This window comes from Zea mays, chromosome 1, assembly GCF_902167145.1.
Source record: "Zea mays cultivar B73 chromosome 1, Zm-B73-REFERENCE-NAM-5.0, whole genome shotgun sequence".
NCBI classification, from domain to species: domain Eukaryota; kingdom Viridiplantae; phylum Streptophyta; class Magnoliopsida; order Poales; family Poaceae; genus Zea; species Zea mays.
In genome coordinates this window covers 300,156,457-300,184,037 of record NC_050096.1, presented here as the reverse complement: position 1 = coordinate 300,184,037, position 27,581 = coordinate 300,156,457, and the positions used below count along the sequence as shown (strand labels likewise).

The window sequence follows — 27,581 nt, the reverse complement described above, 5'->3', positions numbered from 1 at the left end:
CATGGCAAAGATATATTCTTCAAAACGAGAAGAAACGATATACTCCAGGGTTATATTAAAAAAAGAGAGAAATATGCATTAGAAAATAAGAATGAACGGCAGGAGGCTGAAAGTATACATACCGACACAAAGACCGACACGTTCTTTCGCTGTCGATGAAGCGAACATGAACAGTACGTCAGTACGTACCTGGAAGATAAGGTGTCCTATGTGCGCTAGTACTAGCCCGTGCCAGGATCGTGGCCTGCCGCGCATTTCGCTGTCACACGTCATTTGCCTTCGTCTGACGGCAACCGCGTTGCCAAAGGAACAACAGCTGCCGGCCAGCCATTTGCCGTTTAGCAGCTGGCTACCGGCCAGGGAAGATTTGGTCTGCCCATGGACACCTGAGATCATATGCACAGTGATGTCGGTGCCTACGTGCTCTCCATCACATATCTCCATGAATGATGAAAGCGTCAATGGCTCAGCCGACAACCTCATCTCGCTCGAGTCGTCGTTGTGTTCGTCAAACTGCACATGCAAGTAGTTGGCCAAGTTCCCAGGATTCCAGCCCGTCCATCATCGTTGCTGGCGCGTACTTATCCACACTTATTACATCGGCCCCCACTTGCAACACCGAGACATATTACTTCGTATACAGGCGTACAGCATAACGGCAGCAACTCGGTTTTGGAAAAGGACTGCTCTTTTTGGTCCACGCATAGCAGCCGCGTGAGCTAGGAAGCGCTTGCATAAATCATACGACAAGTATTGATAAATTACAGCAGAGTGACAACTCTCAATGAACCACTTTTCTCTGATTCGTGTGGGTGGGTGGGGGTGGCGGGAAGGTGCTTGGCGAGAATGACAATCATACGACGCAAGCCCTGTTTGGCTGTTTGTTTAATGTGTAGATTATATAATCTAACTTACATAAGTTAAGAAGCAAATAAACAAAACTAAAGTGGAATATCTGTTGTTCGCTAGTTTATTTTTAACTAAACAACGACAAATAAAAAAGTCGGAGGAAGTACAATCTAGGTACCTAGATTATGATAATTCATAAGCATATCATTAGGTGCTTATTTTATATTATTGTTTAGCTTTGTACCCACTAATAATTTGTATAAACAGCCATCTCTAATAAAATTATATAAATTGGATTATATAATCTATATAAACTAAGCTGGATTATATAATCCTGCGAGGAAACAAACAGGCTCTAAAATATCATGCAACACATATTTGGCTACGCGTTGGGCAAACAGATTCCATTTGCAGCGTTGTGCCCTGGCACAAAATCTGGGCCAACTCAAATCCAGTCCACACAGACAACGTTCCACATCCATGTTATAGCATCAAAACTTGAGATTTGAGGTCGATTCCATTAAATATGAATGTTCCCGGCAACGGCACAAACTGCTTGGTGACCAGCTGGAAGATAAGAAGGGAAACGAGCATTGATAAGTACAGTAATAGATTTTCCATTTCAAATGCAGGAACATTCCCACTGGTGTCCAGGTATATACCATCCTAGGAATTCAAAACACATTTCTTCCATTTTCTTCAATATTGTGTGAAGTCTTGGAATTATGTATCTCGCTCCTTCCACATGATTTAGTTGTTTTGTGTTTATCCTAAGTCAAACTATTTTAACTTTGATCAATAATATATATATATATAATTAAATTGTTTTAAACTAAAATAATTACATATTATGGTAGTTCAAGTTACGATGAATTTAGTAACTTTAATTTTATGTTGTAAAATCTTATGAAGCATCCGGTATAACCGGTCAAAGTTGACAGCGACTAAATCATGTGGATCGAAGGAGTATTCAGGATTGCAGGGAATGTTGTATACAGGGCCCACATACCTTAATCACTTCTTGGGAAGCAACTCCACCGACAAAAGCAGCCACTGGATGAATCTCCGCACCCCCGAACCGGCACATCTCGGTTATCAGGTCTTCGGATAAGGATGCTCCATTCAAACCCATCTCACTTGCCACTGAAGCCGCAACAGTCTTCAGCCTAGGGATATCCTCATCAATCTCACTATCGAATCCAGTGCATAATCAGTATTACAAAAAAACTACATGTGGGATAATAATGTTCACCAATAGCAAATGAACATTTCTCTCAAGTACCTGTCGAAGATTCCAGGCAATCTGCTATAATTGGCAGCCAATCGATCAACAGCACGTAGTAGAATATAGAAGTTCGTTGCGTAACTGCAGTGACACATTGGAAAATTTTAAAACGAAGGGCCAGCTATTTCAACTAAAAAGTAGATCATACAAAATATCAGAAGTATTTATGAAATAACAAATGACGTCCTCACGTCCAAGCTAAATGCTCAAGCTAAATACTTAAGCATTCATATGTAGTTTTGAGCATCTCCACGAGTCTTTCTAAATTTCACTCACTAGGGCTGCAACACCCGGTTGTTTGTGTTCTTTGTGACCAAGAGCAGGAAACAGTGCAACATCTTCTGTGTACTTGCAGTTTTGCCAGGCAATTTTGGCATGCTATTCTTGTTCCCTTGTGTCTTGGGGATCTCATTCCTGCTATTGATGAAATCTCATTTGCTGATTGGTGGAGGAAGGCGCTTAAGAAGGTGCCCAAAATCAGAAAGAAAGGCTTCAACAGTCTCATTATTTTGGGGTCTTGGTGCCTATGGCTGACTAGAAACAAAGCTGTTTTTGATGGTGTAAACACTTCCCTGTGTTTTGTTAAAAGCTTATTTCTGAATGAGTTAAGTTGTTGGGAGAGGGCTGGGGCTAAGCAGCTAGCAAGTTTTGGTCTTCCTACTATTATGAGTAGGGTCTAGATTGTGGTCAAGTGTTCTGTTTGCCCTACGGGCATTGTACTTTGGTCCTCTTGGACCTTTTCCTCTCTTAATATAATGACGTGCAGTCTTCCTGCGCGTTCGAGGAAAAAAAATTCTCACTCTAAATTATCATTTGGAGTCATTTGCATAAAAAATCACTTTCTATATCTTTTCAATCTCCAACAGCTTTTCTATATTTTGTTTGCGCTCTAGAGAGCCATTCAGTCATTCATGTTTTCTATCTTTGGCTAGCAAGAAACCCAGAATAGAAAATGGCTATATTTAGATAAGCATTTAAATAAGCTGCTGGAGGGTATGTTTTTACAAAAATCTTTATTCATATTAATTAGAAAGAATAGAGTCCCTTGGAGTTGCTCTTAAGAACTCTTTTTAAAATCTGAGAAAATGCTAACACTGCAGCATCCTAGAATTGCCTAGTAGTTAGGGTGGCAGGTTACATTGTCATTGCAGAAAATGATAATAACAAGAAATCCAGAACATGTATAGCACTTTCTTTTACATCAACTAAAGGAACACACAATAAATAGAGGTGGAAAATCAAAAGCAGAGTAATGGATGCGGACCTGTAGTCTTCATCGGTGAAATACCTCTGAATCTCAGGGACAAACGGAGAGCTAAATTCCTCCTCAAAACTACGATACCTAGAAACCTAAACATTGGAAATTATTCAGCATGCGTGACAAACTGGTAACATTGACATGTACTTATTTACACTTGTGTTTTCAAGTCGGACAACTTGCTGGTCGTTCTGGCTGACCGACTTGGGCAATTAATCGCGATTGGTCCAAACCGACTTGGACGATTAATCGTGATTAGTCGCGATTAATCGGACGACTTGAAAACATTTATGAATATACAACCACTGATAGGTGCAACACTAAATAGAGTGTCCCTAAATGAAAAACTAATGTTGTGCCTGCACTAATGAATTAATGATTCTATTCTGAAAAAGCAAGAAGCAATCCCATCGTGCCAATAAAATCGCATTAATCCAATAACTCATTCTGGCATGGAAACCAGACACAAGTCATCACTACAACATATTGACTGTCGCAATGAGGCAATAAGATGTCAGGTTGTGAAAACATGCCATCTAAAGAAATCAGCTTACCCTTAGTTTTCTAGAATTTTTACAAAATGTTTTGATATATGCTCTTGAAATTGAATCCGGATCTCTACCAATCCTCTTTAAGATTTCCTTTACATGATGCTCCAGGGCAAGACAGTCAAATTCTGCCTTAGCTTGGTAAATCTTTTGTAGGCTTACATAATACCTGTAAGATGACACAGGAGAAACATTACATTGTTCACATGAAAATGGTAGATTGGTAGCAGAATTTAAAACTAGAGATGGCAACTGTAGTAAACTTACTCAGTAAGGGAAGTCATATCAGGTATTGTTCCCTCCAGAGGTAGCTCACCGTTGCCCTCCTTTGCAATAAACTCCTATCAATAGACAGGAGAAAGGAGCGCAAGTTTTGAAACATGGACACCATGGTAAGAAAGGCTTATATGTGGACTGTATAAGTTATGTTCAATATGCAAGCAGCTTCCATGTATAAATATTCCCAGGGTTTCTATTTTTTCTAAGTTGGACTTCAATAAATGAAACGTTAAAAGGATGAATTTGACCTTTCACTCTGACTAGAGCAAGTTTTAGTTTCTCAGTCCAAAGTACATTAGAACTGGGCCAAGCAAGTCCAACTGCAGATTATATAAGACATCTCGGTTATACTAGCGGCCTGAGATTTTAGCACAATGCATCTTGGGCATGCTCATTGTCCAATCAGTTTCATTACACACATTTAGACAGCTTAACAACATTTATGGCCTGACCGCCTGAGATTCTGGCATGAGCTATAGCAGTAAGATAAAATTAAGATACCAAGAAAAGAAACTTCCTGATCTTGCTTTTAACAACAGCAAGGGAGATCACATAATAGATCAATGACAAATGAATCAGCATTCAGTCACAAGGAGGCCAAGGAACTTTTAATAATGGTATGCTAACTTTTACTGAATGGCCCATCATAGCATATAGCATAAGTGGACATTAAGTGCATTTGAAACACAATATGATAGATACCTTTAAAGCAGCCACTAAAATCCAAAAATCTGACGATGAGGAATTGACTTCCGCAGAGTCATCATCAATTATCTGACGAATCTCATTATCTGGCAGAAATTAATCATGAGTCAGAACCTGCATGTTTTATAGTTGTATGCACCATTTTGCATGAGTCACTCTAATACTCTATGCATGAACTTGTACATCATAAGCAATAAGAACATAATACCATACAATAGGATCGGGAAGGCCACTTAGGTTAAATCCAGAGCATGATTACAAAACAGTATGTTACTATTGTTGAAATAATGTAATAAAAATAGCTTCAAAAAAATTAATTAAAATAAATTCATTGCAGACAACCCCATGGCCACTATTTTCTTTAAGCTATCTACTAGTGTGCAAGCATCAACTTGTTCTATCTAACTAGCATATATCAGTATACAACATTCAAATGCTAGCTGAGTTTCATCAATTCAATACAGATTTTGCATGGGATTTGTATTATGGGAAACTAGGGTAGGACAGAGATTGGGACATGGAACATGGAAAAGATGGAGGGTTAGAACCAAGTAATGAATCCACCCCCTCCCAATCCCAACATCTACACATAAATCTGAACAGATAAGAAAGCATCGAATCTCAAATGGAATCATCATTATGCAATATACAGTTCACAAAAGAGATATGTAATTGTGAATATATTGTCATATATTTGCAGCGAAAATAAGTGGCATGCTAGAGTTAGAACGATATATAAGTGCACGGCCACAGATCGGCATTGTAATTCGTGATCAAGCACCTAGAAAATTCAGAAAGGATATACACATATCAGGTACAAACTAGTAGAGATATTGCAATTGGTGTTCATTGCAGCAATTAAACAAAATGTGATACCTTCCATCAGGCAACAAGACCACTCGTATGTGACATCAAACATTCAATAGTAGTTAAGTGTGGATGGAATGCTTGAAATCTGATCTATGTAAAATTGTAGATCTAAGAATTTCAGCTGAGCATTTGATAAATAGAGGTGGATAAGCTAAATATTGAAAGTACTAGTCTCGAGAACATTATTTGTATTGTATTATAAGATACTATAGTAAGATTAAAAAAGGACATGTGAAACAATTACAGGCCAAAATGTAGACAATATGTGAACATGCCAAATGATAAGTTTAGGGGCTTAGGGTCCAGTTTTTTGGTCAACTTACTGATTCCTGGAGTGACTGATACTTTATATGAAGAGTCCACAGCTTCTTTGTAATTTTCTTCATCTACATTAAGCATATGGGCTCGAATTAGATCCTGATAAAAGTAGCAATTTAGTCAGTGGCTTGACAGTCCTGAAAACACTAACAGTTTGTTTACTTGACGACTCAACAGTACTAAAAGAATGTACCTTAAATTCCTTTTTTTCTTGCCTAGTTGAAGGCAAGTTACCATCATGTGCATCTGCCCATTTTTCTGCAAGCCTCACAAGGATAACAATGTATGGAGTATTTTTGTGGACAACAGGATCTTTATCGTTTATGTCAATTGATTTTGCAAACCTGTGAAACATGTGTCAACAATAACAGTGAATTTGTGTATAATGACAAAAATATTACACACTGGTACGTGCAAAATGAAGGTATGAATATATTCTTACTGCTTTAGTTCAGTCCATGGGTTGTGAAGTCGCAAATCATCCAAGAAGTGGTCTGGTTTTGATTCTATAACACAATGCTCCTGGACAACAATAAATAAATATGTGAATCTTCCCAAAATGCTTTTGTTATGACTTTCCGCCAAGACAGCAGAGACATGACTCCCCCAAAGAAAAATCACATATAACATGACCCCTATAGCAAGGCCTTGTATTCGTAGTCTCGTACGCAAATATGAATGTATGAGCATTCAAAAGCACAAGGACTTGCTATCTGCAACTGTGACGTCATGATAATTAATTATGTGTGCATACTGAAGATATTAGTTTTGGACATGAATATATCAAGTACCTTTACGCTAACCCTGACCAAACCGGTTAGACCATATGAACGTGCAGCAACCAAAACGATATCTGCTTTCCTGCAGATATAATCTAGCTTCAGTAAAAAACTCTCTGGAAGCTGCAACATAGGGAAAAAACAGGGCATCAAAAAATAGTCTGAGTTATACTGCATATAAATGTTTTGCCAGCAATACTATAAAACAAAGATAAAGAAACTCTACTAGCATCAGTATTAATAAAACCTGAAGGAATAATCAAACTGTAGCGCTGCAGACCAAAACTGTATTATGTTAGAAAAGAAGGTTAACTATAGAAATTAGTATTGTCAGATTGTGCTTCTGCCCGATGAATCCACTTATGGGCATGGCCAAATAAGCAACGGGGAAACTATTTTTTCAATTACAAAAAAATAACAAGTAGACAATCATTGATGGGATGTCGGGATGTATCAAATAAGTACTAATTTAAGGCCTGTTTGGTTGGAGGCACTAGGGAAGTTGCCTGACTCTGACCAGGCAAGTACGAAAAAGGTTGTTTGGTTGGAGGCATGTGCCTAAGAATGCTAATGAGAGAGATGCCTAGCATCAACATGCTTTTAAATATATATATATATATATGGTGTGTGATTAACATTGTTGTCATGGTACAACACCGAGGTACGGGAGGTACCCAAAAGATGAAAAATATAACGGATAGAACGAGGACATAGGTTAGTTGTGCGTTGAACCTGGGTGCATCCAAGTACCATCATGAGGGCAGTTTAAAAAGGTTCGAGATGCGTTGTGTGTAATATCATACATCCTCTTGTATGTAATAGATTGATGAACACAAAAGCAAAGAAGATTTACAATCTCAAGTATCAATTGATCACTAGTTCGCCTTTATGTCTGCCCTTAGAAGGTTAGGGATTCTAAAGTCTGAATCAAACCCAACCCTAATTGAATCTGGATCTGGATCACTTTCTAATATCCCTTTCTATGAAGCCGAACCCTTCAAATCTGAATCGCTTTCTCGTTGCCCTACTCCCCCCTATAGACCAAGGGAGGAGAAAGGATTACATATCGGCTGGATTGTGTGGTCAGTTGTGGCCCAACAACCCCGATCTTATCCTGGAGTTGTACATGGTGCCATGCCTTCGGTCATGCAATAGTGTCAAGAATGTCCTGCTGTAGGGCAAACGTATTTGACGCAGGGGCAGGTATGTTATGGCGTATCAACGGACACCGGAGTCCATGTCGTCGAGTACGGTGTAATTGGTAACTGATGTAGCAATATGTACTTTATAATACTAGTTGTTACACTAGTGCACCAATGTGTGGCTAGAGGGTCGATAGCATGTATCAAATAGTGGTCTTGAGTATACTATTGTCTAAGTCATGGCAACAATGCCTATCAGACCATAATTTTGCACATCACATTTAATGTATTGTATGAAAGCCTTATCTCAAGTCATCATAAAGTCATCAGGAGTAGACCTTGATAAGTCATCATAAAGCCTTATCTCAGACGATAAGTCATCATAAAGTCTTATCTCATTGTCTAAGTCATTGTGCATTTGGAGGTTGTCAAGTCCATAGTCGCTGTAGGAGTCCCTTTGTCCCCTCAGAAGGTTCCAGGCCCCATGGAGCCTTGGCCGGCCATTTGAATTATCTAAGGGCGAAGACCTTTGAGATCGAAGGGCCGCTAGAGGTCCCCGAATGACCAAGAGAATGCGCAAGTGTCCAACTGTCAGGAGTGCCCTGCCCCCCCCCCTCCCGGATTTTTAGGTCATTCTTGTGGATGGTGGTGGACGAAAGAACTCAAGTGTGGAAGCGACCCGAGCCCCCAAGGGCCTAAGGTTTTAGTCCATTCTTCTCAGGACGTGATGGCTGAAACAGTTTTATTCCTTCGGGGGGGGGGGGGTGTTAGGAGTTGAAGCTCTTCGAGATGGTGGGCGCATGCCTTTGTCAAAGCCAAGGTAGGGCCACGTGAGCACGGGGCTGGCAGCAGTCGGGCCCCTGGTGATTTCCTTCTTCAGGATCATTGAAGGCGTCTTGGCAGCATCCAGGGGTACGACCTTCCCTAGGCATTGAAAACATATACTTATATAATTTTATTAAAAACTATACTCAATTTTGCATGTGCATATTTATAATAATGCCAACATATTTAATTAGGCTTATCAAACTAATTGTGCTGATTGAGTTGTGTTCCATCATTATCTGTTACTTTTCTGACATTTAAGCAACTAATTGCTGTCATTAGCCTAGGCGTTAATTTTGGTTGCCTAGCCGAGGATGACTCGCGTGGTTCAGGAAGCATATCAGGGTCATCCATACGGAGCACAGGCAAAGACCTATCCAGGACAGACCCTTAGTGCAAAGTTTTGCCATCACCAATGCCAAGACGGCAGCTATGCATTAGCTATTGTGTATTGTATGCATTTGACAGAACAGTGAGTGGCTTGGTCCAAGGCCATGTTCCAATCAAAGAACCATATGTCTACAGAAACTGGGTTATAATAACTGATGCACAAGGTATAATGTTTGCCTAATGCACCGAATCAATGCACTGCTCTGGCCTCTGGCATAACAATAATTTAAAAGCTGTCTGGTACATAGGAGAGACATAACATCCAAAGTGTATTAATAACTAAGAATCATTTTTTTCATATAAACTTCTTTCACAAAGTATAAGCTTTATTAGAACATAAATTGAATATGATATTTATGGTTATTGAGAGCTATGAAATCTTCTAATATTTCTCTTACTGGCTTCGTATCTTAAACATGTGGAAGGGCCTCTAGCTGAGTTAGTTAGGTGGTCTGAGTAGCACCCCTCAGGTCCTAAGTTCGACTCCCCGTAGGAGAGGTTGGGGTAAAAAAAATCACATCGTCTATCCCACACCAAAGCACGGGTCTAAGCCTCTAAGGTCCGGTCCCCGGTCGCGGTCATTATCACTGGGCTACAGTGCCCCCCCCCCACCCCCCGCAGGTCGAGTTTTTTTCATATCTTAAACATTTTTGTTCTACATAGAATGTTCATAAACCCAAAAGTTCAGGTTAGCACCAGTTGCTCTTGTAAATCTTAAAAGTAGACTGAAGAACACACCTGGGTAGCAATAACAACAGTAAACTGGGAAAAGAATGAAGGATTAGTATCTATCAAATGCGCTGGAGACTCCTCAACAAACTTGGCCTTAACAGCGTCATTAAGCTCTTGTAGGAAAGAACATATAGATTTAGCTCTTGGTTGCCCCAAACATCCTTCATCCACTGCATGCAAATTTAAGGTACCAGAATATGAGTTCCATAAATTTCATGGGGATGAATTCAGAAAGAATATGTGGAATCACATAGCGAAGAAATTACACAGAAAATTGTTCCCCAGGTCAGATGATTCAACTTTGGAGCCATCAACAACAGTCACACTTCCTATGCCTCCAAGCACGAGATTCTTCAATGCTTCGGTTCCGGTAGGACCACAGTTAAGCAAGCATATGCTAGCCTTCTCCAGTGCAGCCTGGCCTTGATCACCCCATATCCTGTAGTTTGCAGTTAACATATAACAGGTGCCGTTCAATATCTGGGCATACTATCTAATCAAGCAGGCAGCAGAATAATCTGGCAAATCAGTAACATTGTACCAAACAAACTATTGGAAAGCACAAGTGTCATGGATTATTACTTCCAATACACCATAACGAGCCCATAAGAATTCGCAACAGAGAAGTAGGGTTATTTTGTTGTTGCCTTAACGACTAATGAATACAACCACTATGTAATTCTGAATTGCTGGCTGCGAACAGCTTAAATTCAAAGTAAAGCTAAGTCACTGATCATACTGCCATGTGCCATGCATAACACAACGCAAGACCAGTCTAAGAGTTGAATCAATCAGATTAAATAGGAGCAGACTAGAGCTGCTGGCTGTGGCGGCAACCAGAAATCACCAACCTAAGCAAAGATAAACTAATTGACAACACTTCTAGGCATTTAAGGTTTATTATTATAGTCAGGTTCTGATGTTTGTACTGACCAAAGTGCTGCTCGCATAATTAAAAAGGCAACAGACAATTACTAACTTTATATGGACATGTAGCTTAGGCAACAGAAGCACCCGTTACCCAGGTCTGCTAATTCAGCTGCTCATCTAGAACCAGCATATATAATTCCTAAAAGGCAGTAACAAATTCCTTGGGGCTAACAGATCAACCTAGCGATAACAAATCAGTACCCAACAATGTGCAAGCTAGCAACCTCAGCTCCGATGCAAGACCTTCACATCACAGTTCGAGTGGCATCATATAGCTCGGATACCAAAAACAAAAGGAGCCTTAACCGCTAGTGGCGACAGCTCATCACATCCGGATGGATCTCGAATCGAATCAAGTGAGAATAGTAACATCGCTGTAGCGCCCTAAACCCTAGAATCAACCGACGCTAAGCGCTCGCATCGAGCACGCGGAGGCGAGGAGGTGGAGGCGGGAGGGAGAGCGCAGACGCGCGCCAAAGGGTTACCTGAGCTGGCGATCGTACTTGGTCTTCGGCTCGGCGACCACGCCGGTGGCGGCCATGGCTGCGGGGCGGAGGGGAGGCCGCTGGGGGGCTTTTCGGAGTTCGGATGGCTTCGCCCCGCTACACTCCGGCGAGGAATATAGCGACGGAGCAGAACGAGGTAGTATGGTAGTGTAGCTTCTCCGCGAAGCTGGGCCAACCCCCAATAAGATGCTGGGCCAGAATGTGCCGCGAAGCCGATCGGAACAGATGGGTGTATCGGCCCATTAGAGCGTGACATCTGAGAGGCCCAGTTTGGCTAAGAGCTGGCCCTGCCCCACAGTGGAAGTTTAGAAATCCTTGTTTGGAGCGAAATTGCGCGCACCATGGTGCATGGTCATCATTCATCCCCAAATCCAAGTCGCTGACTGCTCCGGTCAGAACCTGGCTTGAGGGTTAAAAAGAAGAAAAAAACTATAAAAAGAGACGCTTCAGGTTCAAGAACAAGGTTATGTGATGTACTCGTACGCCACTGAGAAGAAGCAGGGAAGATACGTTGTGCCGACACTCACTCGGATAGGCAGCCAGCCAGCCAATTGCTCAGCTGCTGAGATCTGCAATGCAGGCAGATTAGCACATCTAATGATGGAGCTCTCATATTCTGCACTGCAGGCAGATATGCCGATCGAGCTGTGGCTTATTGCTCTTTCCTTGTGCTTATCTAGCTCGCTTCTTATGGTTTTCTAGGAAGCCATGGGTTACTTTGCATATTATTTGGATCGATCGTTGTGCATACTCCACTAGCGTTCTGGTTTTTCGGTTCCTCCTTCTTCTTCTTCTCATTTTTAAGTTGGCAGTGCCTAGGTAGTTAATATTGGAGGCCCGCGCTTGATGTACGTAGATTTTTTTAAAAAAAAAAGATGAATGGATGAATTATTGTGTCTGTTCAAAGTCAGATATGATTGTCAACTCGGAAATCCGCGACGGCTGGCCACATCAACTAAATAAAAAGAAAATATTGATTCTATAGAGAAATAACAAATCCAGTTAACAAGTGTCGATCATGCATATCTCCAGTCTACCCTTATCATGTTCGATATTCAATACCACGAGGAAGGCGCAAGTCAACTGTGCTAGAGCTAAGTCAGACGTCCCTTGCGCGATCTCAGACAAGTAGCAACCCCGGCCCCGTTCGTCGTGGACTTCGGAACCATGCATCCTATACATAGCGCGCAAACCTCTCACTGTAGCGCGTCTTCACGCAGATACAAGCAGCAAGCATTAGCTTCCCATCGAGCATTTGCTGCCGATAGACGATGAAGCGGCTCACGCAGGATGAGGACCAAGAGCAGGAGCAGGAGCCGGGTGTCATCCTAAGCGTGGCCCAGGGGGTCACGCTGCTGCTCGCGCGCAGCGGCGGCGGCGGCGAGCCGCGGGCCTCGCCGCGCGTGTTCGAGTGCAAGACGTGCAGCCGCCGGTTCCCGTCGTTCCAGGCGCTGGGCGGGCACCGCGCGAGCCACAAGCGCCCGCGGGCGGCGCCGGCCAAGGGCCGCCCGCACGGCTGCGGGGTGTGCGGCGTCGAGTTCGCGCTCGGCCAGGCGCTGGGAGGCCACATGAGGCGCCACCACCGCGCCGTGGCCGAGGAGTGCGAGGCGCGGGACGGCGCGGCGGCTAGCGCCCACGGGATGGACGTGGACGACGCCGAGGCGAAGCCGGAGGAGGAAGCGACAGGCCTGCTGCGCTTTGACCTCAACATTGCCCCATCATGATTCATGACGGAGCCGGAGGATCGGGGATTTCATTCGTTTTTTTTTTCCGTCGGCCCCTTCTGGATTTGCAATAATTGCGGGGTTCTTTTTATACAAAACCATAGAACACCTGCAAAACGATTGATTGATTGGTTTAGTGCACTCCCGTCGATTGAAGAAGAAAAAAGATTGATCTGTACATGATACTGCGTGTATGTAATGTAACTCTCGTTAAAGTAACACAAATGCTTCTTTTCCCACGCACAGCGCTTCAGAATGTACTCGCTAGACGGAGAAATGAATTAGCCAACATACCTACACGTTAGGATTAAGAGCTTCAAGAGCCCAGTTGGCGGCAGTGGCAGCGAAGCGCCACCAGTGCCGGCCGGCCGAGTGCTTGGCCAGAGAAGAACCAGCGGCGGGGGAGATGGAAACGGAAGCGTGCAGGCGCAGCAGTTCACTCGCCTGAGGTCGTTGTACTATATAAAAAAAGAACGAAGTACTACTATATAACAGAAACAAAATCTCTACCATATAACAGAAACAAAATCTCTCTGTTTCGACACATGTTATGAGGTACAGCTTATTTTCCTAATCCATACAGCAAATCTGTGAAGCAAAGATTATCCAGTGCTGCAAGCAAATGTTACCGCTTGTACGCATTGAAAATTCCCGCAATCCCAACGTCATCTCTATAGCAGTAGCAGCCTCCTCGAGATCAAACAGCCCACCTCTCATTTTAAACTCTACCATATAAACAGTGTAGTCGATCGATAGTGTAAAAAGGTACTTTGCACAGCCATTATGCACGCCTTACCATGGGTAGAGTTCCCACAATACAGCAAGTAACTGCTCTGACTTAACAGTTAACACCCATTTGTCCAGGCCACAGCAACTGCGATAGCTCAAGAAGCACAAGGAGAGAGTCGCTGGCAAAGAATGAAACGATGAAAATTACATGCGCGAGAACGCCACTATCTTGCGGTGACAAGTGCTCAGGAGCCACAGCAAGCTGAATTCTGCGCCGCCGCCGCTGCCTCAGCTTCCCCTTCAGCCTTGATCTTGATAGTTCGATCCTGAGAACAGGCGAGGCTAAGGAACTGTGGAAGAGAAAGGAGACGTGTCGAAGGAACAAAGGTGTGGAAAGGGTTGCACCTCAGGCTTGGAATCGGTCTCCGAAAGTCTCTGTTTGATGTCCCTTGCTATGGAAAAGAAAACCTGCTCGACATTCAGGTTTGTCTTTGCACTCTGCGACAAATAATGAAAAACAAATCATGCATTGCAGACATATGTAACTGTAAGAGCATAATTCTTAGAAAAAAAATTAAAAAAAAAACACGTTATACAACTGTTACAGTACAAGAAATGCCGTAAGCAGAAGTTGTGAGTTTCACTAACCGTTTCAAAAAACTTTATCCCGTATTCGTCAGCGAGAGCTTGCCCCTTCGAAGTGGGCACAGCCTTCAAATAAAGAAAATGGGCATGTAAGAAATAAGCGTTAATTCTAAGCATGAAAGTTGAAAGATCAGATACGAGTACAGAATAGATAGATTCCAAACCCGTTTGCTTTCATCCATATCAGCTTTATTCCCCACCAGAATTTTGTTCACGTTATCCGAAGCATGTTGCTCAATGTTTCTGATCCAATTTCTTATGTCTGCAAGTCAGCGCCGATGGCAGTGTCAGAATTCAGAAATCAACTCTGAAGTGACGTATGAAAAAAAAGTATAAGGGTCGGTACTATTGAAAGATGACTCGTCTGTGACATCGTACACAAGCAAGATGCCCATTGCTCCCCTGTAGTAAGCTGCAAAGAAGAATTGAACGATCACGAATTTCAGCCATAGAATTTTTGGAAACGGATCAGCTTTGCTTGAAAGAAAAACAAGCATACCAGTAGTAATCGTGCGGAAACGTTCTTGGCCTGCAGTGTCCCAGATCTGCAACTTAATCCGTTTGCCATCCAACTCGACAGTCCTTATCTTGAAGTCAATGCTGTTTTCAGAAACCAATGGGTACGAGTAATAAGTTCATAAAAGCTTTTACATGTAAAACATAATAATTCCCCAATCACATAACTTTTTTTTATTTCACTCTACATACCCAATAGTGGTAATAAAGCTAGTGGTGAATGATCCATCTGAGAACCGTAACAGGAGACAACTTTTTCCAACTCCTACATATGTACAAAAAATGTGATTAAAATATCAGCCGGTTATACTTCCCAAATATTGGAAATACTCAATGACTCCAATTTAGCCAATTGAATAAACAATGCCGATACGAGATTGGGGCTTTGATAGGTACATAGAGCAAGATTAGTGACAACTGACAAGCAAAGTTACATATAGCTTCATGTCACTGTTTAAATTGAGAGCATAGAACATCACAGCACAAATACTGGTCAGGGGACAATTATATGTGACCCTACTTCTAGAATTCTGTCAATGCTGAGACATTTTCTCTGGCATGGAGAACATCAACATACCCATATATTGCAAACGTAAAACAAGGCCTAACAGTGCCAAGCCTTTAATTATCATTTTTCTGTTAAGGAAAAAACTTCTGATTGAATTTATGCAGTACAGATTGTTAATTTCAACTTCCAACTTGGGTTATTGTCAAGTTTATATCTTTGTAAGTATTTAGTAACTGAGGTTATGCAGAAGCCCAGCAACTCCCTAACCTTGACTGTCAAGCCTCTTCTATATGGATTGCTGGACTAATCCAATGCCCTATCTTGAGATGCTTATTACATTGCAGCAGTTCAATTGTCAATATGAGTTGGTCAAAATTAATATTGACTACCAAAGCCACCCAGGCTGAACCATAGAGATATGTCCACTGATCCCCAGACGTAACAGGTAGAAAATCAGTGAAATTCAAAGATCTATGTTCCACTTGCACATATTAGTGGCGTGCACAATTGCTAAGAATAAAGAAGTTTTGACAGTCCTTGAGGAATGAAAGTCCCGAAAAGCCCAAGAGATTGTTCCTGACAATCACAACAAAGATAATTTGTTTGCAAGTATTTAGTGACAGACCATGCATCTGCAGCCCAACAACTTCCTAATCTCAAGCAAACAGAGCCATTGGTGTAGATTGCTGGATTGACTCAATGCCATATCTTGGTGAGCTTATTGGATTGCATCAATTAAATTTTTAATTTGACAAAGATATAGTAATAACCTGAAATATTAAAGCCGCCCAGTCTAAACCATGGAGAGATGCGCCCAATGAGCTCTGACCCACCCAACGTAAACCATAGATGCATACGCCCACTGACCAGCAAACGTAACTAGCAGAGAAGTTAAGGGAGATGCAAAGATATATGCTCCAACCTCCACTGCACATAATAAAGAAGCTTTGACAGTGCTTGCGGAACGAAAGCCAAGAGGATTGTTCCTGAATTCTGGATGAACGGTACACCTAAAACTAAATCTCTGCACCTATTTTCAATGTGTCATAACAATATTAAGTGCGTATACTGCGCAGTGCAAATAGGAACACGATCACTCTAAAAATATGTTACGGTAACACAAACGACAAACAAAGTGCCAGATGGTTAGATACTTAGATTCATTCACCCATTCACATTTTGCAGTAGCATCGACCGATATCGATTTAGGAACCAGATCCCAATTAAGACTCCAAATTACGGAAAACATAAAGGATGACCCCGACGCCATCAAATCTCACGCTGATCGAGAGAGAGGGAGAGAGGAAATAGAGGGACTGAGACTGAGAGGTCGAATGGACTCACCGCTGTCACCGATGAGGAGCAGTTTGATGAGGTAGTCGTAGTCGGCTCGGGCCCTCGCCGGTGGCGCTGCCATCACGCTTTACCTCACAATCCCTAGCACCGCCACGGAGCCAGATCAGATCGGGAACGCGAACCGAAACTAACACGGGGCGGAATGGCGAGCCGAACCAAGCGGGGTGGCCTCTCGGCGACGTGTCTCGTCACGGTCACAGAGCCAGGGAGGCAGGCGGTGGAGCCAGAGGCCGAAGCGTCGCGGTAACGGCGAGGGGCGGAGCACCAGGTTGCCTGGCCCTGGCTCGATCGGAGGAGGAAGGGGGTGGACGCGCTCCGGTAGGGTGGTGGAATTGGTCTGCTTGGGCCTTGGGCTTTTTTAGGGTGCAAACATTACAGGTGTCCTCTGGGCGTACTGTTGGGCCGTGCTCCGGCCCATGGTGGACCAGTTACTTGTTAGTGATCGTTTGGTACTTAAGCTGGGCCGAATAATAGGAAATTAAGCCCGTGTAATAGTAATGGGCCGGGTATGGTATAGGGTAGAGCAATCCACCTGTAAGAATACTCGACGCAGCAAATCTTATACCTATTCTCTCTCTAAAAATGCAAAACTACTCGGCCGGATTTTGGGGTGTTAAAATTACCCAAAAACTGATTATTAGGAGAAGATTAAAAGGTTTTAAGAAATCTTGATATGTACTCCAACAGTGCTCCTAAATGTGACAGGTGACGCAATCTGTAAAGTTACCAGGTGGCCGTAGATGATTCCATGTGTTGAGGAATGGAATGGGGAAGGATGAAACACGCTAGAAGACCGTGATTTTTTTTGGAAAAGAACGAGGAAGCTGTTGGAGTTAAAAAAAATCATCATTATTATTTACTAATATATGTTGTGGGGTTAGTTTACATATTCTTTTGGGGTTGCTTAGCTCCATAAAATTTGATAGAGTTGATAGAACAGTACCCTAGAAATCATGGAGACGTAGTTTTGAACGTTTCGAAGACATTTAGCCGGCGTTTCCAATACCTGCATGGATCTATGATCTATCTATGTTGAACAAATACCATGTCATTACAATCACGTCAACGTACCAAAATAACAATTTTAATCACTTTCACACATTTTGGATAGTGGTCAACACACAGCAGCAGCTGAGCAGGCTTGGATCGACGCTGTGTCATGGACAAAGTTCTTCACTAGACACTAGGGGCTAGACAGACTTTTTTTCCCTGGGTCGAGGTCGTCAAGTGGCTGCACAAAATACGGTCAACGAAGTCCACTGGCTCAAGGTGGGGGGGAAAACGTTCAAACTCGCGGCACGGGCGCGTGAGTAAGTAGTAGCTGCAAAGTCACCATCCGTCGTGTCAATGGGCCTGTTTGTTTCGGCTTCTGACAGCTTCTGGCTATCAAAAGCTGCTGCGGACTGTCAAACGCTCAGCTTTTTAGCCAGTTTCTATAAAATTCGTTGGGGCAAAAATCATCCAAAATCAACATAAACACATAATCGGTTGAGTCGTTGTAATAGTAGGAATCTGTCATTTTCTAGATCCTGAGTCCTATGAACAACTTTATCTTCCTCCACACGTAATCGTAATGATACTTAGATTTTCCCCACAGCTAGATTCTTCCCACAGCCAGATTTTCAAAAAAGCTGGTCAGAAAAAAGCTGAACCAAACAGGCCCAATGTGTCATGATTCGTCGAAGGAGGGACAAATTTCTCGCGCTCCATCTGCACGACCTCGAATTCCAAAATTCAAGACCCGAAGACGAGTGCGCGCCTCGTACGTGTCGGCAGAAATCCAAATCGAAAATGCCAAGTTTTCTGTCCAAGTTGACTAGGCTGCGTGCCGTTGGTGACGACGGAGGCGGGGGCGGTCGCTTTCAGGTTGCCGCATGGATCCAACATTTGGTTTTGATTTGATTACTTCTCCAAACCACTCTACGTACGTTTGCAAATCGCACGCGCTCTCTACACCCTGTATGTACGACACCCCCCACACGCACGCAGCACACACACACACAGGATCGGACGATTAACAGCACCACAGCAACAGTGCTTAGCTTGACCCTAACGGCAGGCCCACACGAGTTAGCTAGTTGCCTAACCACGGGTCGCCACAATGAGCGCCGCCGCGTCGGCAGCTTTGGCCGGTCAGACCAACCACGGAGCGCCAGCGCAAGAAACAGCCAAGACGAGGGTCTCCGGCTCCGGCGCTCTTCCAGTCCAGCTCATCCTTTTCAACTCCAAGTCGCCTATTGTAATCGCACTATCGACCACCCTAACGATTATTATCCGCCTCTATCTATCACAACATGTTACGTACAGTCATTATGCCAATTTATTGATCATACTATTACTATCTATCACGTTATTAATCATTGTCAGTGTTTACCTACTGTGACGTTCCAGTACATAATCTTTAACGCCATCTTAGTTAGAGATGACAATGGAAACTCGTCTCTCGTCTCTGATTCCCAGCATGGAATTCCTCTATTAGGGACGGACATGAAAATAATTTAGTCTCCGCGGGGATCTAAATAAGGAAAAATTAATCCCCTCGGGTTCGTGGGGAGGGGTGGGGTCGTTCCTCGTGTACCCGTCCCGTGAAAAAAATTAGTTAATTTACTTGTTAAAATTATAATAAAAACTTGGTACATAGCATATTATAAAATATCAAACTAGATTCTAAAGTAGATGTCTCTTGTAATTTTCTATCTTGTTTGTTAAATTTGTATTAATTTGATACAATCAATTTAAATTTATCTCTAAATATTATACTTCTAGCGAGTACATATTCCCCGCGGGGTTTCCCACGGGGATAGGGATGGAAGAAGCGGGGACGAGAACGAGGAATTTTTCTCTCCGTTGGAACGGGGATGGGGAGCCATTCCGTGACAGTAAATTCCCGTTGTCATCCCTAATCTTAGTCTTCTTATTGTCACTTTTACATACTTTTAGTAAAAACAAAACACGACGTTCTATTAAAATACTAATTCATTCAAGTACATAATTAAACAAATAAAAATTATATAACCATGAAAACAAATAGAATGTACAAACTTTTCAAATTAAGAAATACATAATTTATAAAAAAACATATACAATATTGCCATGTACAACCGGCTCAAGACCTTGGTGAATCAAGTGCGCAACCTCAGGAGCACAAAATGGGATGACCATGAAATGGTCAAGGTTATTCTAAGATCACTCATTTTTCTTAATCCTACACAAGTTCAATTAATTCGTGGTGATCCTAGATACAAGCTAATGTCTCCTGAGGAGGTTATAGGAAAGTTTGTGAGCTTTGAATTGATGATCAAAGGCTCCAAACAAATCATCGAGCGAGGCGCCACCTCCACACCCGAGGTGCAACCCATCGCATTCAAAGCGACGGAGGAGAAGAAAGAAGAGTCTACGTCAATGAAAGTCGCCTAGAGGAGGGGGTGAATAGGCAAATCTGAATTTTATAAACTTTAAGCACAACTACAAGCAGGTTAGCGTTAGAAATAAAGTCGAGTCCAAAAGAGAGGGCGATACCAAATCACAAGCAAATGAAGAGTGTGACACGGTGATTTGTTTTACCGAGGTTCGGTTCTTGCAAACCTACTCCCCGTTGAGGTGGTCACAAAGATCGGGTCTCTTTCAACCCTTTCCCTCTCTCAAACGGTCACTTAGACCAAGTGAGCTTTCTCCTTAATCAAACAGGTCACTTAGACCCCTATAAGGACCACTACACACTTGGTGTCTCTTGCTTTGATTATAAGTGTCTTGAGAATAAGAATGGGAAGAGAAGAAAGCACGATTGCAAAAGCCAAGCGACAAGAGCGACAAATAACACACGGATCACTCTCTTTCTCAAGTCACTAATCACTAATGATCACTTGTCTTAATTGTGGAACTTAGAGAGATTTGAAGCTTTGATTGTGTCTTTGAATGGATGGCTAGCTCTTGTATTGAATGTAGAGGATTGGAATGCTTGGTTGTAGTGAATGGAGGTGGTTGGGGTTGTATTTATAGCCACCAACCACTTCCTAGCCGTTGCTCCAATTCTGCCGACCGCGAACGGTCCGCGACCCTGGTGCGGACGGTCCGCCTCTGTACATCAACGGCTGAAATCGCAACGGTCAGCAGTAACGGCTATAATGCATCACCAGATGTCAGATAAAGGCAGTCACAGACGGTCCGGTCGTGCACCCCGGACGGTCCGCGAGGACGCTATAATTCATTTTACCGAACCCGTCACCTTCGGGTTTTTCGGTTCCTCACCTACCGAACGGTCCGCGCCTGAGGCCGGACTGTCCGCGCGTGGTCTCAGACGGTCCTTGCTTTCCCTCCGGATGGTCCGTAGTGTAGACTTGGATTTTTGCATTGGTTATGTCAGAGGGTCATCCTGGTGTCGCAGACGGTCCACCGCTAGGGCCCGGACGGTCCGCGCTTAGTCTGTTTTTCCAAAAAGCTTCTCCTATCCGGAATAATCTACGGTATTCTGGACAGTCGATTTAGAATAGTTGTAGATGAACCTTTGGCATCTGTAGAACATATAATCTAGAGCAAACTAGTTAGTCCAGTTATTTGTGTTGGGCAATTCAACCACCAAAAACATATATGAAAAGGTTTGAGCCTATTTCCCTTTCAATCTCCCCCTTTTTGGTGATTGATGCCAACACAAACCAAAGCAAATATATAAGTGCAGAATTGAACTAGTTTGCATAAGGTAAGTGCAAAGGTTGATTGGAATTAAACCAATTTACATTTTCATGAGATATGCATGGATTGCTTTCTTCTTATTTAACATTTTGAACCACGCTTGCACCACTTGTTTTGTTTTTGCAAATGTTTTTGAAATTCTTTTCAAAGTCCTTTTGCAAATAGTCAAGGGTAAATGAATAAGATTTTCGAGAAGCATTTTCAAGATTTGAAATTTTCTCCCCCTGTTTCAAAATGCTTTTCCTTTGACTAAACAAAACTCCCCCTCAATGAAATTCTCCTCTTAGTGTTCAAGAGGGTTTTAGATATTAATTTTGAAAGAGATCATACCAATTTGAAATTATATCAAAAATAAGATACCAATTGAAAAACTTCTTTAATACAAATTGAAAGACTACATTTTTTGAAATTGGTGGTGGTGCGGTCTTTTGCTTTGGGCTAATATTTTCTCCCCTTTGGCATGAATCGCCAAAAAACGGATACTTTGTGAGTGAAATATAAGCCCTTTTCAAACTCTCTCCTCCTTTGGCAAACAATATATGAGTGAAGATTATACCAAAGTGGAGAGCGGTGCGGAGTGACGACAACGGATGAATAATTCGATGGAGTGGAGTGGAAGCCTTGTCTTCGCCGAAGACTCCATTTCCCTTTCAATCTATGACTTAGCATGAAATACACTTGAACACCACATTAGTCATAGCACATGAAAGAGAGATGATCAAAGGTATATAAATGAGCTATGTGTGCAAAATATCAATCAAAATTCCTAGAATCAAGAATGTTTAGCTCATGCCTAAGTTTGGTAAAAGTTTTCTCATCTAATGGCTTTGTAAAGATATCGGCTAATTGTTCTTTGGTGCTAACATATGCAATCTCGATATCCCCCCTTTGTTGGTGATCCCTCAAAAAGTGATATCGAATGGCTATGTGCTTAGTGCGGCTGTGCTCAACGGGATTATCTGCCATGAGGATTGCACTCTTATTATCACATAGGAGAGGAACTTTGGTTAATTTGTAACCATAGTCCCCAAGGGTTTGCCTCATCCAAAGCAATTGCGCGCAACAATGGCCTGCGGCAATATACTCGGCTTCGGCGGTAGAAAGAGCTATAGAATTTTGTTTCTTTGAAGCCCAAGACACCAGGGATCTTCCCAAGAACTGACAAGTCCCTGATGTGCTCTTTCTATCAATCTTACACCCTGCCCAATCAGCATTTGAATAACCTATTGAATCAAAAGTGGATCCCTTGGGGTACCAAAGACCAAGCTTAGGTGTATAAACTAAATATCTCAAGATTCATTTTACGGCCCTAAGGTGAACTTCCTTAGGATCGGCTTGGAATATTGCACACATGCATATGGAAAGCATAATATCTGGTCGAGATGCACATAAATAGAGTAAAGATTCTATCATCGACCGGTATACCTTTTGATCTACGGATTTACCTCCCGTGTCGAGGTCGAGATGCCCATTGGTTCCCATGGGTGTCTTGATGGGCTTGGCATCCTTCATTCTAAACTTGGTGAGTATGTCTTGAGTGTACTTCGTTTGGCTAATGAAGGTGCCCTCTTGGAGTTGCTTGACTTGAAATCCTAGAAAATACTTCAACTCCCCCATCATAGACATCTCGAATTTTTGAATCATGATCCTACTAAACTCTTCACAAGTAGATTTGTTAGTAGACCCAAATATAATATCATCAACATAAATTTGGCATACAAACAAATCATTTGCAATTGTTTTAGTAAAAAGAGTAGGATCGGCTTTTCCGACTTTGAATCCATTAGCGATAAGAAAATCTCTTAGGCATTCATACCATGCTCTTGGGGCTTGCTTGAGCCCATAAAGCGCCTTAGAGAGTTTATATACATGGTTAGGGTACTCACTATTTTCAAAGCCGGGAGGTTGCTCAACATAAACCTTCTCTTTGATTGGTCCATTGAGGAAGGCACTTTTCACGTTCATTTGGTAAAGCTTAAAGCCATGGTAAGTAGCATAGGCAAGTAATATGTGAATTGACTCAAGCCTAGCTACGAGTGTATAGGTTTCACCGAAATCCAAACCTTCGACTTGTGAATATCCCTTGGCCACAAGTCGGGCTTTGTTCCTTGTCACCACACCATGCTCATCTTGCTTGTTGCGGAAGACCCATTTGGTTCCTACAACATTTTGGTTAGGACGTGGAACAAGATGTCATACCTCATTCCTCGTGAAGTCGTTGTTGAGTTCCTCTTGCATTGCCAACACCCAATTCGAATCCCTTAATGCGTCTTCAACCCTGTATGGCTCAATAGAAGACACAAAAGAGTAATGTTCACAAAAATGAGCATCACGAGATCGAGTGGTTACCCCCTTATGAATATCGCCGAGGATGGAGTTCACGGGGTGATCTCGTTGTATTGCTTGGTGGACTCTTGGGTGCGGCGGCCTTGGACCCTCATCATCTTCCTTGTCTTGTTCATTAGCATCTCCCCCTTGATCATTGTCCTCCTCTTGAGGTGGCTCCTCTTGATCTTCATTTTCATCATCTTGAGCTTGATCCTCATCTTGGGTTAGTGGAGATGCTTGATTTGAAGATGATGGTTGATCTTGTGCTTGTGAAGGCTCTTCGGATTCCTTAGGACACACATCCCAATGGCCAATGGACATGTTCCTTAGCGCGACGCAAGGAGCCTCTTCATCATCTAGCTCATCAAGATCAACTTGCTCTACTTGAGAGCCGTTAGTCTCATCAAACACAATGTCACAAGAAACTTCAACTAGTACAGTGGACTTGTTAAAGACTCTATATGCCTTGTGTTTGAGTCATAACCAAGTAAAAAGCCTTCTACAGCTTTAGGAGCAAATTTGGATTTTCTACCTCTTTTAACAAGAATAAAGCATTTGCTACCAAAGACTCTAAAATATGAGACATTGGCCTTTTTACCGGTTAGGAGTTCATATGATGTCTTCTTGAGGATTCGGTGAAGGTAGAGACGGTTGATGGCGTAGCAAGCGGTGTTGATTGCTTCTGCCCAGAACCGGTCTGGAGTCTTGTATTCATCAAGCATGGTCCTCGCCATGTCAAGTAGAGTTCTATTCTTCCTCTCCACTACACCATTTTGTTGAGGTGTGTAGGGAGAAGAGAACTCATGCTTGATGCCCTCGTCCTCAAGAAAGCCTTCTATTTGAGAGTTCTTGAACTCCGTCCCGTTGTCGCTTCTTATCTTTTTGATTCTCAATCCGAACTCATTTTGAGCCCATCTCAAGAATCCCTTTAAGGTCTCTTGGGTTTGTGATTTTTCCTGCAAAAAGAACACCTAAGTGGAGCGAGAATAATCATCCACAATAACTAGACAGTACTTACTCCCGCCGATGCTTATGTAAGCTATCGGGCCAAATAGGTCCATGCGGAGTAGCTCAAGCGGCCTGTCTGTCGTCATGATGTTCTTGCGTGGATGATGAACACCAACTTGCTTCCCTGCTTGACATGCGCTACAAACCCTGTCTTTCTCAAAATGAACATTTGTTAGTCCCAAAATGTGTTCTCCCTTTAGAAGCTTATGAAGATTCTTCATCCCAACGTAGGCTAGTCGGCGATGCCAGAGCCAACCCATGTTAGTCTTAGCAATTAAGCAAGTGTCAAGTTCAGCTCTATTAAAATCAACTAAGTATAGCTGACCCTCTAACACTCCCTTAAATGCTACTGAATCATCACTTCTTCTAAAGACAGTAACACCTATATTCATAAAAAAACAATTGTAGCCTATTTTACATAATTATGAAACTGAAAGCAAGTTATAGTCTAAAGAATCTACAAGAAAAACATTGGAAATAGAATGGTCAGGAGATATAGCAATTTTACCAAGTCCTTTGACCAAACCTTGATTTCCATCCCCGAATGCGATAGTTCTTTGGGGATCATGGTTTTTCTCATAGGAGGAGAACATCCTTTTCTCTCCTGTCATGTGGTTTGTGCACTTGCTATCAATGATCCAACTTGAGCCCCCGGATGCATAAACCTACAAAACAAATTTAGGACTTGTTCTTAGGTACCCAAACGGTCTTGGGTCCTTTCACATTAGAAACAAACACCTTGGGTACCCAAACACAAGTCTTTGATCCCTTGTGTTTGGCCCCAACATATTTGGCAACTACTTTGCCTGATTTGTTAGTTAGAACATATGATGCATCAAAAGTCTTAAATGAAATAATAGGCTCATTTGATGCAATAGGAGTTTTCTTCTTAGGCAATTTAACATGGGTTGATTGCCTAGAGCTAGATGCCTCACTCTTATACATAAAAGCATGATGAGAGTTAGAGTGAGACTTCCTAGAATGAATTCTCCTAATCTTGTGCTCGGGATAACCAGCAGGATATAAAATGTAATCCTCGTTATCCTGAGCTATGGGAGCTTTGCTTTTAACAAAGTTAGACAATTTCTTAGGGGCATTAAGCTTGACGTTGTCTCCTTGTTGGAAGCCAATACCATCCTTAGTGCCTGGGTGTCTCCCACTATAGAGCATGCTTTTAGCAAATTTAAAATTTTCATTTTCTAAGTTATGCTCATTAATTCTGACACTAAGTTGAGCTATGTGATCATTTTGTTGTTTAATTAAAGTTAGGTGATCATGAATCAACATTAATATCTCTACATCTAGTACAAATAGTAACATGCTCAATAGTAGATGTAGAGGGTTTGCAAATATTTAGTTCATCAATCTTAGCATGCAAAATAGCATTCTCATTCTTAAGATTGGAAATAACATCATTGCAAACATTTAAATCTTTAGCCTTAGCAATTAATTTTTCATTCTCAACTTTAAGGCTAGAGAGAGATGCATTCAATTTGTCAATCTTAGCAATCAAATTAGCATTATCATTTCTGAGACTAACAATGGAATCATCACAAGCATCTAACTTATCAACCTTAGCAATTAATTTATCATTCTCAAATCTAAGGTTGGAAATAGTGTCATGGCAAGTGCTTAGCTCACTAGTTAATTTTTCACATTTTTCTATCTCCTGAGCATAAGCATTTTTAACTTTAACATGCTTCTTATTTTCTTTAATAAGGAAGTCCTCTTGGCTATCCAAGAGTTCATCCTTCTCATGAATAGCACTAATCAATTCATTTAATTTTTCTTTTTGTTGCATGTTTAAGTTGGCAAAAAGGGTGAGCAAGTTATCCTCATCATCACTAAAGCTAGCCTCATCACTAGATGTTGCATATTTAGTGGAAGCTCTAGATTTTACCTTCTTCTTTTTGCCATCCTTTGCCATGAGGCACTTGTGGCCGACGTTGGGGAAGAGAAGTCCCTTGTTGACGACGATGTTTGCGGCGTCCTCGTCCGAGGAGGAGTCGGTGGAGCTCTCATCGGAGTCCCACTCCTGGAAAACATGGGCATCACCGCCCTTATTCTTGTAGTACTTCTTCTTTTCTCTTCTATTTCCCTTCTTGTCATCGCCCCTGTCACTATCACTAGATAACGGACATTTTGCAATAAAATGACCGGGCTTACCACACTTGTAGCATACTTTTTTGGAACGGGGCTCGTAGTCTTTCCCCTTCCTTTGCTTGAGGATTTGGCGAAAGCTTTTGATGATTAAAGCCATCTCCTCATTGTCGAGCTTGGAGGCGTCGATGGGAAGCCTACTTGATGTAGACTCTTCTTTATTCTCTTCTGTCACTTTGAATGCGACGGGTTGCACCTCAGGTGTGGAGGTGGCGCCTCGCTCGATGATTTGTTTGGAGCCTTTGATCATTAACTCAAAGCTCACAAACTTCCCTATAACCTCCTCGGGAGACATTAGCGTGTATCTAGGATCACCACGAATTAATTGAACTTGCGTAGGGTTAAGAAAAACGAGTGATCTAAGAATAACCTTGACCATTTCATGGTCATCCCATTTGGTGCTCCCGAGGTTGCACACTTGGTTCACCAATGTCTTGAGCCGGTTGTACATGGCTTGTGGCTCCTCTCCTTGGTGAAGCATGAAGCGACCGAGCTCCCCCTC

General features: G+C 42.3%; 3 protein-coding genes across 6 annotated transcripts; 1 reads left to right on the top strand and 2 right to left on the bottom strand.

Moving 5' to 3' along the window:
• Positions 1-1,032: 1,032 nt before the first annotated feature.
• On the bottom strand, positions 1,033-11,616 carry LOC100193236 (uncharacterized). Of its 3 annotated transcripts, NM_001138386.1 has the most exons (15): positions 11,396-11,496; positions 10,247-10,419; positions 9,987-10,150; positions 6,904-7,014; positions 6,555-6,634; positions 6,306-6,456; positions 6,118-6,211; positions 4,922-5,010; positions 4,208-4,281; positions 3,947-4,109; positions 3,399-3,484; positions 2,411-2,548; positions 2,132-2,215; positions 1,859-2,039; positions 1,157-1,416 (listed from the first exon to the last, which is right to left on the bottom strand). In NM_001138386.1, exons 1-15 carry the CDS (start codon positions 11,449-11,451, stop codon positions 1,333-1,335), a joined length of 1,728 nt encoding a protein of 575 aa, NP_001131858.1. In that variant the 5' UTR covers positions 11,452-11,496; the 3' UTR covers positions 1,157-1,332. The 3 variants fall into 3 exon arrangements, with proteins under 3 accessions (XP_008648984.1, XP_008648927.1, NP_001131858.1); XM_008650762.2 differs by lacking the exon at positions 2,411-2,548 and having other exon boundaries at positions 1,033-1,416; positions 1,859-2,015; positions 11,396-11,611; XM_008650705.2 differs by lacking the exon at positions 2,411-2,548 and having other exon boundaries at positions 1,039-1,416; positions 11,396-11,616.
• A 924-nt stretch (positions 11,617-12,540) lies between these two features.
• Positions 12,541-13,379, top strand: LOC103645710 (zinc finger protein ZAT12). Its single transcript, XM_008668723.3, has one exon. It carries the CDS (start codon positions 12,688-12,690, stop codon positions 13,138-13,140), a length of 453 nt encoding a protein of 150 aa, XP_008666945.1. The 5' UTR covers positions 12,541-12,687; the 3' UTR covers positions 13,141-13,379.
• A 250-nt stretch (positions 13,380-13,629) lies between these two features.
• LOC100272423 (ras-related protein ARA-3) lies at positions 13,630-17,259 on the bottom strand. Of its 2 annotated transcripts, XM_008668269.3 has the most exons (9): positions 17,051-17,259; positions 16,883-16,975; positions 15,223-15,295; positions 15,014-15,114; positions 14,861-14,926; positions 14,679-14,776; positions 14,518-14,580; positions 14,275-14,367; positions 13,630-14,195 (listed from the first exon to the last, which is right to left on the bottom strand). In XM_008668269.3, the coding sequence occupies exons 2-9, from the start codon at positions 16,953-16,955 to the stop codon at positions 14,115-14,117; spliced, it is 648 nt and encodes a 215-aa protein (XP_008666491.1). In that variant the 5' UTR covers positions 16,956-16,975; positions 17,051-17,259; the 3' UTR covers positions 13,630-14,114. The 2 variants fall into 2 exon arrangements, with proteins under 2 accessions (XP_008666491.1, NP_001140371.1); NM_001146899.1 differs by having other exon boundaries at positions 13,656-14,195; positions 16,883-17,185.
• Positions 17,260-27,581: the final 10,322 nt, after the last annotated feature.

Coding starts and splice junctions, on each gene's coding strand:
- LOC100193236 (NM_001138386.1), bottom strand. CDS start 11,451: ATGGCCGCCACCGGCGTGGTCGCCGAGCCGAAGACCAAGTACGATCGC. Junction 7,015..9,986: donor CTGTTGTTATTGCTACCCAG/GTGTGTTCTTCA, acceptor CCTATGTTGCAG/CTTCCAGAGAGTTTTTTACT. Junction 1,417..1,858: donor CTTCCCAAGAAGTGATTAAG/GTATGTGGGCCC, acceptor CTTATCTTCCAG/CTGGTCACCAAGCAGTTTGT.
- LOC103645710 (XM_008668723.3), top strand. CDS start 12,688: ATGAAGCGGCTCACGCAGGATGAGGACCAAGAGCAGGAGCAGGAGCCG.
- LOC100272423 (XM_008668269.3), bottom strand. CDS start 16,955: ATGGCAGCGCCACCGGCGAGGGCCCGAGCCGACTACGACTACCTCATC. Junction 14,581..14,678: donor ATATGGATGAAAGCAAACGG/GTTTGGAATCTA, acceptor CTTTATTTGAAG/GCTGTGCCCACTTCGAAGGG. Junction 14,368..14,517: donor GGATAAAGTTTTTTGAAACG/GTTAGTGAAACT, acceptor TATTTGTCGCAG/AGTGCAAAGACAAACCTGAA.